The 12,803-nt window shown below is 42.0% G+C and overlaps 3 protein-coding genes across 3 annotated transcripts; 1 reads left to right on the top strand and 2 right to left on the bottom strand.

The window, feature by feature from the left end:
• Window positions 1-6,788: 6,788 nt before the first annotated feature.
• LOC120417578 (protein aveugle) lies at window positions 6,789-7,441 on the top strand. The gene is made up of 3 exons (XM_039579688.2): window positions 6,789-6,994; window positions 7,058-7,171; window positions 7,248-7,441. Exons 1-3 carry the CDS (start codon window positions 6,878-6,880, stop codon window positions 7,428-7,430), a joined length of 414 nt encoding a protein of 137 aa, XP_039435622.1. The 5' UTR covers window positions 6,789-6,877; the 3' UTR covers window positions 7,431-7,441.
• On the bottom strand, window positions 7,424-12,117 carry LOC120417575 (uncharacterized). The gene is made up of 2 exons (XM_039579686.2): window positions 10,990-12,117; window positions 7,424-8,618 (listed from the first exon to the last, which is right to left on the bottom strand). The coding sequence occupies exons 1-2, from the start codon at window positions 11,757-11,759 to the stop codon at window positions 7,625-7,627; spliced, it is 1,764 nt and encodes a 587-aa protein (XP_039435620.1). The 5' UTR covers window positions 11,760-12,117; the 3' UTR covers window positions 7,424-7,624.
• Window positions 8,736-10,549, bottom strand: LOC120417576 (tigger transposable element-derived protein 4-like). The gene is made up of 2 exons (XM_039579687.2): window positions 9,374-10,549; window positions 8,736-9,317 (listed from the first exon to the last, which is right to left on the bottom strand). Exons 1-2 carry the CDS (start codon window positions 10,373-10,375, stop codon window positions 8,826-8,828), a joined length of 1,494 nt encoding a protein of 497 aa, XP_039435621.1. The 5' UTR covers window positions 10,376-10,549; the 3' UTR covers window positions 8,736-8,825.
• Window positions 12,118-12,803: the final 686 nt, after the last annotated feature.

Raw genomic sequence — 12,803 nt, 5'->3', positions numbered from 1 at the left:
ACGGCTAGCGCACAATTTGATGTTTCTAATTAACACAAGTTTCCCCACATTGTCAAGCATACGAAGGATGACACAAAACGAGGAACAAAGAAGCTGCGCGGCCCCACTTGTTGGGCGGCTCTCCCTTTGTGCGGGGAGAATGCAACGAGCAGCGGCAGAAGACGGATGCGTGCGTGATTGAGTGAGTGATTGTGGAAAACGGGAATGTTCCGGACCTTACAATAACAAAACATAAGGTAGGAAAGGGACTATCTATAAACCACGTGGACACTTTTTTAAGGGTTTTGTTACCCCCCCCTTCGTGAACAATTCTCCATACAAAAAAAAAACTGGATCGTGGACAATCGCATAACCCCCCCCTCCCCCAAATGTCCACGTGGTTTATGGATGGTCCCAAATGAATTTTTAGTCATTGTTGGTTTAGTTTTTTGCACAAAAAAACTGCTCTAAACAACTGCTACTTTTGCAAGGGTTGCACATCTTTTAATTTATAATTTCAATGTTTTAAGTTATTTTTGTTAATTGATAATTGATTGTTGTTTATGTTGTGATAAGATTTTAATAGATTGCTCAGATTTTTGTTTGTTTTAACTACGAAATAATAACAAACATTCTTTTTTGCAATTCCGTCGTGAAACTACTTACTTTTCCTGTCATTCTTGAACGACGAAATAGCCTACTTTTCTGTAACAAAAATAACAGAATCGAATAGCAACACTTTTCAAAATAAATGCTGAAAAGTTCTACTTTTCAGCACTGAAATGGGTGCTGAAAAGTTGAACTTTTCAGCACTTGTTTCGAAAAGTAACACTTTTCAACCTTTTTTTGATTTAAACGATTTATTGACAAAATACATGAAAATTCGACTTAAAATTCCACTCAATGGGTGTTTTTCGAAATTGCAAAAAATGTTGTATGGAACTCGTTGCAAAACTTGATTTTTTCAGCACTCGTCGTATTTATCCAACTCGGTGAACCTCGTTGGATAAATGTACGACTTGTGCTGAAAAAATCCTCTTTTTGCAACTTGTTGCATAAACTTCTATTAAGAGTAACATTTAGCAGATACAGTCGATGTTACAGGGACTGAAAAAATCTTTGAAAAACTTACTGATTCAAATCTTTTTTTTTTCATTACCTGTTGAACAAATTTTATTTTGAAGGTTGAAATAGATAATTGGTTTATTGATGATTAAAAGATAATTACTTCATAATATATTTGCGACGTGGGACTGCATGAATCTTTAGCTGCTGCCGGAAAGGTGTATTCCGAATTTACCGAATTACCGAATATTTTTTTGGGTTTCAGAATCACACCTTTCGAAAAAATATGTTTTTTTCTTAGTCCTTTAAAATGTCCACGATATTTAGTGATTTATTTTAGGATCCCCCCGTGGAAACAGGAAATTTAAAATGCCGAAGAAAAATTGATGTTAAATGTGTTAACACTGGTACGCCCAACGCACCGGAAATAGATTTTATTTTTATTTTTTTATTTGGCTCAAAATTTGTGGGGCCTTCCATATGACCAAATAAGCTATTTTGTATCATTGGTTCACCCATACAAGTCTCCGTACAATTTTGGCAATTGGCCATACAAATGGTACGTACATATTCAAACAGCTGTAACTTTTGAGTGAATTTTCTGATCAATTTGGTGTCTTCGGCAAAGTTGTAGGTATTGTTGAGTACTATTGAGTAAAATAGGTACACGGAAATTTTTTTTTGCAGATTTTTTAATCAACTTTTTTTTTCACAAAAACTTAATTTCCCAAAATACAGTGTTGGTATTCTCGCGCTCTCGCGAGAAAAATACCCCTCTCTCGAGTTCTCGCCGCGAGTCTCGAGATGCTGAGAGAAACTCACCGATTGCCCGTGCTCTCCTCCGCTCGCGAACGAGCTTTCTCGTGAGCCAGAATTGCCCGTTCGCGAGAAGTTGAACGTATTAGAAACGAACAATAAGGGAGCGTTCTTTTATTACGTAACGCAGTTGGGGTAGAAGGGGGTTCGTAGGCTGTGTTACGCTCCATACAATTTTTTTTAAAAATTTGTATGGAAATTTTGTTACGAGGGGGGGAGGGGATCTAAAAATCCGATTTTTTGCGTAACGCAACTTACGTAACGTAACTTACGTAATAAAAGAACGCTCCCTAAACAACACAGCGATTGAAGTTACTTAGATCCCCTTTTGTATGGAGCGTAACACGGCCTCCGACCCCCCCTCCCTCCCAACTGCGTTACGTAATAAAAGAACGCTCCCTTGCCTGGTTCGCATTCATAACCCTGATAAACAAATTGCTAGCTTAGGCCGAACGGATAGCACGAGGCGCTCGCGGCGGAGCGAGAACGCGAACGAAAATGCTAGCGCGAGCGAGAAGAGAAAAGTACTACACGTTCTCTTTCTCGCTCGCGAACGAGAAGTGCTTTCCTTCTTCTCGCTCGAATTCCAACACTGCCAAAATACGTATTTTTTTATTTACGAGATTTTTTTATATGTTTTAGAGGACAAAAACCCGCAACTTTTGAGAAATAGAGAAACATGGTCTAAAAATCTGCCTCCGAGTTATGATTTTTTTGAAAAAATAGTGATTTTTGGAAAAAAATCGAAATTCCATACAAACACAATTTTTGATTTTAATGTAAAATTGAATTTGGAATCGAAAAGTACTCTATAGATTTTTTGATAAAAGGCTTCGTTTTCAAGATATAGCCACAAGTTTGATTTTAGCGAAATATTTGCAGTTTTTCGATTTTTAAAAATAGTGACCATGAGTGACCATCTCTGAAAATATTTTTTTTAAAGTTCAGAAAATTTGCTATAAAATTGTCTAAGAAACATTGGAGATTGGACCTCGGGTTGCTGAGATACAGCCGCTTTAAGGAAAAGAAACACGAAAATTGAAGTTTTCTAAGTCTCACCTAAACAACCCAAAAACGGAGCGAGCCACGTAGCCCAGTGGTAACGCTATCGCCTCGTAAGCGGTAGATCGGGGTTCAAATCCCGGCTCGGACCAACACAACTGGTGATCTTTTCCGTTCTGGATTCGATTGCTTAGTAAAAGGAAGGTAGTGTATCGTCACAAACTGGTCCTTATCAAGACACCTTAGGAAGACAACCTATGGAATGTTAACATTAACCTTAACATGTTAACATTAAATTGATTAATAAACTGTCACTGAATCCGCTTTGTAAATGCCGGCCCCGTAATCTTCACGGGAGTTCCGCTCAGGAACAGGGAAAGATTTGCTTTTTTTACTTACCTAAACAACCCACCATTTTCTAATGTCGATATCTCAGCAACTAATGGTCCAATTTTCAATGTTAAAACATGAAACTTTCGTGAAATTTTCCGATATTTTTGAAAAAACTATTTTGAAAAAAATTAAATCAAGACTTGCATTTTAAATGAGCGTGATATTCAATGTTTGGCCCTTTTTAATTGTTAGCCTTGATTTAAAAATTTACAAAATATTTTTTTCGAAAAGATCGGAAAATTTCACGAATGTTTCATGTTTTAACATTGAAAATTGGACCATTAGTTGCTGAGATATCGACATTAGAAAATGGTGGGTTGTTTAGGTGAGACTTAGAAAACTTCAATTTTCGTGTTTCTTTTCCTTAAAGCGGCTGTATCTCAGCAACCCGAGGTCCAATCTTCAATGTCTCTTAGACAGTTTTATAGAAAATTTTCTGAACTTAAAAAAAAATAGAAATGGTCACTCATGATCACTATTTTAAAAATCAAAAAACTGCAAATATTTCGCTAAAATCTCGGCTAAAATCAAACTTTCGGTGGCAATATCTTGAAAACAGAGCCCTTCATCAAAAAATCTGTAAAGTACTTTTCGATTGGAAATTCAATTTTACATTAAAAAATTACGTCAAATTTGTTTTTGCATGAAATTTAGATTTTTTTTCCAAAAATCACATTTTTTTCAATAAATCTTGGCGGCAGATTTTTTGACCATGTTCCTCTATGGCTCAAAAGTTGCGGGTTTTGTTCCCTAAAACATATAAAAAAATCTCGAAAATCAAAAAATACGTATTTTGGGAAATTGAGTTATTGTGAAAAAAAAAGATCTGAAAATTTACTCAAAAGTTACAGCTGTTTGAATATGTACGCACCATTTTTGTATGGAAAGCTGCCAAAATTGTATGGAGACTTGTATGGGCTTCTTTGGTCATAGGGAAGGCCCCAACAAAGTTTGAGCCTAATAAAAAAATACAAAAAATAAAAATGGTTGAAATCGGCCGATTTCGTAGAGAGTTGCTCATGTCCAACTTACACGGACGCCCATGCGTCCCAAAAAAAGTTGGAACGGAGTAATTCTCGCTGAAAGTGGACCACTATTTACACAAGGTGCTCAAAAATCAAAAGCAATGTACTTTTCCAATAGCCCCCACCAAGTTATGAATGAAACCATGTTTGGTTGGTTAAATTTGTCCTCACCTCGGCGCCCCAAAGCTGAAACATTTTTTTAAATTGGTAATTTTTTGACTTAGGCGCGTCTACAAAATTGCTAATAACTTTACAAAACTTCAACGAACCCTTGGTGTTTAGGGGTGTTTTGGAAAGGAAATGAGCAGAGCTTTCGAATGCACTTGTCAGAAAAATACCGTTCCATACATTTTTTAGCCACAAAACACCAATGTATTTTTTAAAGTCATTTTTGAAGGCCGGCGCCCCGCTTTATCGAAAAACTGACAAATCCATTCGAAAGCTGAGACGATTTCACATAAAGGACCAATAAATCTAAGGTGTATGTTCCTCCTATCTTTTTTAATCTTATTTTGATTCTGCGAGCGCAGCGCTCCGTTCGCATTTCGGGCACCCAAAATGTTGCAATTTGCTTGCCTCATTTTAAGGTTTTGTCAAAAAATATAGGTGCTCACTTTTTAAATGATAGTTTATTGTCCAGGGATCAAAATGCACTTTCGATAATTGACCAATATTTATGTTTTTGGGTTCTTCCAAGCAATTTAATGTCGAAAAATTGTTTTTTTACTTTTTTTTTGTAAAATGCTCACTTACAATTCGGTGGACTTTTTTTCAGTAGAACCTAATGAATTTAGCATGTAGGAAATTTCACCACGAACATTTTTCTCTAAAAGAAAACGTAATTTCGATACTCCAGTGCCAAGATATTTTAGTTTTAGTGAGAAAAAAGTGCCAATTTTACAAATTTCTCAGAATTAACAAGCACGGCCTATTATTTACATGCGGCATATTTCAAATATTATTTGCGGTTATATGCTGTTATTTTTAATCGCTAGTGAATTCGGTCATATTTCATCTTTCGCTCACCTTTAATTGATATTTTACTCACGGATTTTTTAATGGAGAGTGTTTTTTTCAACTTCTGATTGTTTTGAGAGGCCTCGTGGCGCGGTGGTTAGCGGCTTCGGCTGCCGATCCCTAAGTGGCTATGGGGAATACACGCAAATAATATTTGAGCGTGACTAAAATATCACTGTTCACTGTTTATCTGAAATTTGATTCCAGATCCGAATTCAAAGACCAAAATAACTATAAGAAACCATACTCTGGCCTCCAGAACATATGCCGCATGTAGATAATAGGCCGTGCTTGTTAATTCTGAGAAATTTGTAAAATTTGCACTTTTTTCTCACTAAAACTAAAATATCTTGGCACTGGAGTATCGAAATTACGTTTTCTTTTAGAGAAAAATGTTCGTGGTGAAATTTCCTACATGCTAAATTCATTAGGTTCTACTGAAAAAAAGTCCACCGAATTGTAAGTGAGCATTTTACAAAAAAAAAAAGTAAAAAAACAATTTTTCGACATTAAATTGCTTGGAAGAACCCAAAAACATAAATATTGGTCGATTATCGAAAGTGCATTTTGATCCCTGGACAATAAACTATCATTTAAAAAGTGAGCACCTATATTTTTTGACAAAACTTTAAAATGAGGCAAGCAAATTGCAACATTTTGGGTGCCCGAAATGCGAACGGAGCGCTGCGCTCGCAGAATCAAAATAAGATTAAAAAAGATAGGAGGAACATACACCTTAGATATATTGGTCCTTTATGTGAAATTGTCTCAGCTTTCGAATGGATTTGTCAGTTTTTCGATAAAGCGGGGCGCCGGCCTTCAAAAATGACTTTAAAAAATACATTGGTGTTTTGTGGCTAAAAAATGTATGGAACGGTATTTTTCTGACAAGTGCATTCGAAAGCTAGGCTCATTTCCTTTCCAAAACACCCCTAAACACCAAGGGTTCGTTGAAGTTTTGTAAAGTTATTAGCAATTTTGTAGACGCGCCTAAGTCAAAAAATTACCAATTTAAAAAAATGTTTCAGCTTTGGGGCGCCGAGGTGAGGACAAATTTAACCAACCAAACATGGTTTCATTCATAACTTGGTGGGGGCTATTGGAAAAGTACATTGCTTTTGATTTTTGAGCACCTTGTGTAAATAGTGGTCCACTTTCAGCGAGAATTACTCAACGGTAACTTCAACTCGCTAGTTCTCGGGCATAACTCAACCAATCGGGACGATTCTTATTTGCAGTGATTTGTAAGAATGTCGAGATGATCCTAAAATTCTGCAGACCATGATTTGAACAAATTTATAATTTCTGCGACCGAAAACATCGTTCCAACTTTTTTTAAACGACTGCTCAGCGGATTTTTTGGCAGGCTCGATACCCGCAGGCAGATCATGTCAGTTTCGATCAAGGATTTGGATACTTTTTACTCTATTTTGGGTTATTGTCGGAGTTACATTGGGTCGAATCAGTTCTTGGTCGATGAGGCAGATTTCTGAAACGTCAGATATAAATTTTGTAAACAAAGCAGTTATATTCAACTTTTTAGTAATTTTTATTAAAATATTTTCAGTTTATTGAACGAAATGGGAGTTTACACAAACAACAGCAACAACAACGCACCCCCAACTTGCATGGCCCAAGCCGAGGCGAAGAAATCGCCAACGGCAGCGGAAGAATCGGTTCCGGTAACCAAAACAAAGGTTCAAGTTCAATCATGTAAGTTTTTGTTATTGTTATTTTTAATATTTGTTTTTTCCGTTCAGAGCAAAACGGCCCGCCCCAAGCCGGTCTACCTGTGGACGGTGGCCGACTCGCAAAAGTGGCTCCGGCGGCACTGCAGCGAGCGGTGCGCCACCTACAGTGACCTCTTCCAGAAGGTAGGTTACAGCGTGAGCGGGATGCACTGTTTGTTTACAAAATGTCGATTTTTGATTTTTTCTTGGGTAAAACCAGCATGAGATTACGGGTCGTGCGTTGCTCCGGATAACGGACGATTCGCTGCACCGGATGGGAATCGAGGATGAGAAAGACAGGGAGGACATTTTGAGGGAGATGATTAAGCAGCGACTGAAGACGGATATTATGGAGATTCGGGACATGGAAATGATGAATAATGTGTACGAGAACTGTTATTAAAAATATAGGGCTCGATTTGTTTTATTATCAACAGGTTTGCTCTACAAAGGTGCTTGAATTCCACTCTCTAGTTTAATAATTTAGCGCAGATAAATAGGTCACTAATCGCTACTAATAAGTTAAATAAATTAAAATTTTATAACAGAAGATAAAAACGAGGAATGTATGTTTGGGTAGTTGGAAAGAACTCCATTTCAGTTGTCGTTATCGCTGATGACTTCCGCTTTGACAGCTTCACTTGTGGTGACCGAAGTTTCCACCGCTTCCACGCTGCCCGTGGTGCGTCGCTTTTTGGCTGCTTTCATCGGTTCTGCCGACTCGCTTTGGCGCTTGGCCGTTCCGTTGACCATTTGGGTTTGCTTTTGCTGAAGCTGTTGCTGCTGGTGCTGAAACTGTTGCAGGAACCCGTTGAAGAACCCGCTCAGGTTTCGGACCACGTCCACCAGAGGTCCTCCGATTTGTTTTTCAAACTCGAGCCGCTCCTTGTCCAGAGCAAGTCGCGCTCGAGATACGGCCAGATTCTCTCGCTGGACTGTGACCAGCTGGTTGAGCAGGGTTTTGAAGCCGGAAGATTTCTCTCCGTTGAGGAAGGCTGGCGGTTTTGGTCTTGCGGCGCCGGAAGTTGCCGTGATGATCGGCGTCATCGTGGGTGGTCTCGAGGGAATGCTGAGCGCGGGAATGTTTACGGTTTGTGGCTTTGGTGCGATCGGAATGGGCGTGGGTTTGGGCGCCAGCATCGGGGGAGGTCGCATCTGGGACAGCGCCGGGACTTCCGAGGCCGGAGTCAGGATCTGTTTGGTGGTTCCGTCCTTGGAGACGGTGTTCACCAGCAGCAGCTTCATCGGGGCCATTCCCGCGCCGGATGGAGCCATGCTGGAGGCGATCGAAGACTGCGGGATCGCGGTTATCGTCGTAGATCCGGCCAAGCTGACCGTCGGTTGGGTGTAGATTTGGATCGGGGAGTTCAGGTTGACGGTCGAGGTGGGTGGCTTGAGCAGAAGATTCGTCGGGACGACGGAGATTTTTCCCGGGCCCGTCGTTGATGTGGCGGTCGCAGTCGTAATGGTTGCAACGGCTTCGGATGTGCTGAGCGTGACTGCTGGTTTGGGGGTTGTGGAATCGGCAGCTCCCGCGGTTCCGGTAGCCTTGGCTTTAGACAGCAACTCATCCAGGCCATCGTTGAACTCACTGAAAGGAAGGAAATTTGTTAGTAAATTTACTCTTTTGTTAATTGTGCCTTGTTGATTAAACGCAGTTTGTTGTCTGTCAACTGTACTTCATCATCAGCTCACCAAGAGCCAATAATTAAAATGGATTAAGCATCTCTCCAGCAAGAGCGAAAAACTCAAGCAAACCATTTGAAAAATAAACAACTTGTTTGTTACTAGACTATCTTTATTTATAACGCTCCTTCAAAAACTTTTCCAAGGCGAAAAAGTGCCCGAAAATCTCCGCCGGAACATTCTCGGTAGCTGCCAGAATGCTGCTCACAGCTTCAAGATTGCTCCGCACGACGCTACTCCATGCATTAGTGGACGTAGATCGTTGCGATTCTTCAATGGGCTCGACCTTTACCGCTGCACGAACCGGCTCGACAGCACACTCCATGATGTCCGAGTCCGACATCAGCCCACTCGTTGCAAGACCGTCATCTACGTTGCAATAGTCCAGAAATGTTACACCGGGGCCGGCTAGGTGAGCCATAACTGCGTCGGATATCGTTGCGGGGACATCCTCGAGCGTTTCGGCGGTGTTTAGAGGATCCTCAGCCGGAAAGATGAATCCTGCCTTCCGGAAACAGTTGGCGATAGAGGTTGGCTTCAGATCCGTTACCCAAGCTCGCGAAATGAAGCTGATAGCGTCTAGGAGCGTGACTTTGGTGAATTCCTAAAATTTTAGTGTAATTTATTATCTTGTTTTAATTCTAGTTACAACCAACGAACCTTCTCCTGCTCGATTTCCTCAAGTCTTCGGTTAACCAACGAGAATCTGTAGTGATATTTGAACGTTTTGATGACCAGATCCAACGGCCGCAGGTCAGATGTTGCGTTCGTTGGGAAGAATTGCAGGTTTATGCATTTCAGCTTGTTTGGCAAGCTCTTGGAATGAACTGGACTGCTTTCTACGAACATCACAACCTGGCGATGTTCCTGCTCAAATTTGCTGTCAAGACTCAGAATCCATCGTTCAAAAATTGCGGAGGTCATCCAGGCTTTCGAGTTGCTTTCGTAGGTCACTGGCAGGGATTTGGTGTCCTTGAAGCAGGGTTCCTTTAGATTTCCAATCACAAGCAACGGTAACTTCTCACTTCCATCCATGTTCGTTGCGCACAACAGCGTTATTCGTTCATCCGAGTATTCTCCTCCCGCACACGCTTCCTCCAGGAACCTATCGGCTTCATCCGGCAAACATCCAAACAACAATCCAGTCTCACTAGCAACCACGATGTCCCGCGGAGCGTACCCTCGGATGAGTTCCGGCACCGTGTACAAATCAGTATCCATACGGTCACCACTTTCCCCACCCGCCTTCCTGAGCGTAATCAGATGTCGCTTCGCGAACTTGTCCAGCCAGCCGGAACTGGCCTTGAAGCTGGTATTTCCAAACTGCTCCGCAAACTCTAACGCCTTTTCCCGGATCATGGAACATGTCAGCCTCATATCATTGTCCCGCGCTTGCTGCACAAACAGTTCCATCGACTTCTCCAACCGGACATCCCCAACGACTCGGGTTTTGCGCATATGCCGCTGATGCTTCTTTTCGAGCCACTTCTGCTTATTCTTGACCACCGTCGAGACGGTACTTTGCGGAACTTTGCAATCGGACGCGATTTCACCAATCTTCCAGCCGGACTCGTGCAGCTGGATGATTTGCAGCCGTTCTTCGATGGTAAGGACCGTTAGTTTGCGGCGGGTTTCCGGCATTTTGCGTTTTTTGGTGGACATTAAATCAAGTTTAAAACGCACGTCGACCTTCCGGTTGTAAACACAACGATTGATTAGCACAAACTGTCACTGCACCAAGGAACGTACGAGGATAGGTAGTACAGAGCTTGCTGTGATTCATCGTTGTGGGGGTTCACTAATACACTCTCATGCCGGTTGGTGCATTTGGGGCTCGTATTATTTTTTTCAAATTTGTTTTTTTGTTTGGACAAGAGTAAAAAAACTACCCGAGCAGGCGGAAATAACACGCACAAAAGTTCAATATTTTTGTTTATTTGGAGGATCTGCCAATTTTAGATCTGTCAATAACTTCTAAGTTATTGATTTATTATTTACACTAAATTAACAGAATTCCGAACCACAGAAAAACTTGGCATAGAATTCGAAAAGGCGAATTAACAACAAAAAAAAAAAAAACAATCAAAAATATCAAATTATTGTGCAAAACCATGGTTAAAATAGCTGTTTCGAATTCCCCTATTTGTCCCGATTCACACTAGATCACAGAATATTGAAGTCTTTAATTTAAATACTGCACAGAAAACATACTTATAAATGATTATGCCCTATTATGCCTACTAAGATATCAGCAACAAAACAAAACTTGTACTCACTTTTCCACATCAAAGTCGCTATCATCCGAGTAGTCGTCCTCGTCATCATCCTCAAACTGCTTCTCATCATCCTTGATATGCAGCTCGTCCTTTTCTAATGCTCCTCCCCCTCCCCCAGCACTTGCCGGCCCAGCAGCACTTCCCGCCTCCTCGGGTGGCGGTGCCGTATCAATCGTGAGCAAATCCTCCGCCCGGATCTCCGTCGAGTCATCGTCGCTCATCACCTCCAACTTTACCGGGAAGCGCTGCATCTGCTCCTGCTGCTCCAAAATTTGCAACTTGAGGTCTTCCTGTTCTTGCTGTTGCTTTTGCTGTTGAATCATGTGCATCCGGTGGGCATTTCCGAACACCGGCCGGCTGATAATTTCGTCCATCTCGGCAAAGTGTTTCCAGGTTGTTTGGTTGATTATCCCAGCTGCCATGTCCTTTTTGATGCGGTTGTAGAAGCACTTGAGGTTCTTGATGCGCGTGTTGATCTCCTCGGTGGACCGGTTGTAGCCGTGTTCGCGCATCTTCCGCGCGAGCTCCGCGATGACCGGATGCTTCTTGTGGGTGGTGATGAGGGTCTTCTGGACGGTGGGGTCACCCCACAGCTGGATGAGCAGTTTGGTTTCATCGTAATCAAAGTTTGGGTTGCGACTGTTCATGCGCTTGGCTTGGCTGCTGTTGAGGATTTTGTTCGTCGACACCCAGGTTTCCCGGTGGGCTGTCGCCGCTCCGTTGGGTTGGGCCAGCTCGCCGGAATCGATGGTTCGTCTCCGCAGGCCCATGCTCTCCAGTACTTCCAGGTTGGTTAAGTGGTTAACAAACGAGTCACGCTACGAAACCACGGCAACGGAGCTGAGCCGCACGAGAAAATCGATAATTGGCCTACTGCGATGATGTCTGCTAGTACGCGTCGCCAGGTCAGGGTGGTGGGTGGTGGGTTTGGGTGCTTCAACCGCCTACTCCGTTATGTTGTGACGCGCGGACACGCAGAGCAATCGTGTTCGTCCCTTCCAAGCCGGTCGTCAAACTCAAACTGCCGACCCGACTGAGCCTGTAGTTCAGCTACATCGCCGTCGTTGTCGTACCCAAGCCAAATCCAGCTTTTCCCCTCCCTTTACTACGTGTCCTATGTGTGTCGTTCTGGAGGGAAAATCCAATTTCCGACAAGGTGCGCATGTCTGGTTTTCTTCGTCACGACGACGTTCGCGACTCGGCCCCGAGAATCAAATGCAGTTCAAACAGAGAACAGCAGAGCTTGTGCTGAAAGCGCAATATAAAAAGGATACACGCAGGACCTTCACCGTGTGTGTGTCTGTGTGTAAACCAAGTGGGAAAAAGGACGAGATTTACGTCCCCCTCCAAAAGTGTTGTTGGTTTTGCTTGGTGATGTTGCTTGGGAAGGGAAGGGAAGTAATCGCAGTAGCCTAGCGCCTCGCTGGCTGAGCGAGTTCGTTCAGCAGCGGTGAACTACGATGAAACAGTCCTAATCGGCTATCGTCAAAAGGGAGCATTAAAACAGGGGACGCACAGCAATTATTCACACACACACATACTTTTGTACCAAAGGGAACAGCTGTGTGGTGGTGGTGGTAGTTGGACTAAAAATCGATAAAGGTGTTTAGCGCGAATGATTACCGCAAGACCGCGGAACGCTAGCTTGTTTCGTAGTACTTTCAACGCAGATGGGGGAGACTTTATGGGTTTTGGCTAGCAGCAAGTTGCTTTTATTGTCAAGGTTTTGGATTAAATTATCGGAGCAGATTTTTAGTTTAAAAAGTAACATGCAATTATGAGCTTTTGTAGAAATCAACTTTACCAATACTTTT

The sequence above is a fragment of the Culex pipiens genome, chromosome 2 (assembly GCF_016801865.2).
Source record: "Culex pipiens pallens isolate TS chromosome 2, TS_CPP_V2, whole genome shotgun sequence".
In the NCBI taxonomy this organism is placed as follows: domain Eukaryota; kingdom Metazoa; phylum Arthropoda; class Insecta; order Diptera; family Culicidae; genus Culex; species Culex pipiens.
The sequence above is the reverse complement of the archived record's forward strand: the minus strand, read 5'-3'. Positions and strand labels throughout refer to the sequence as shown.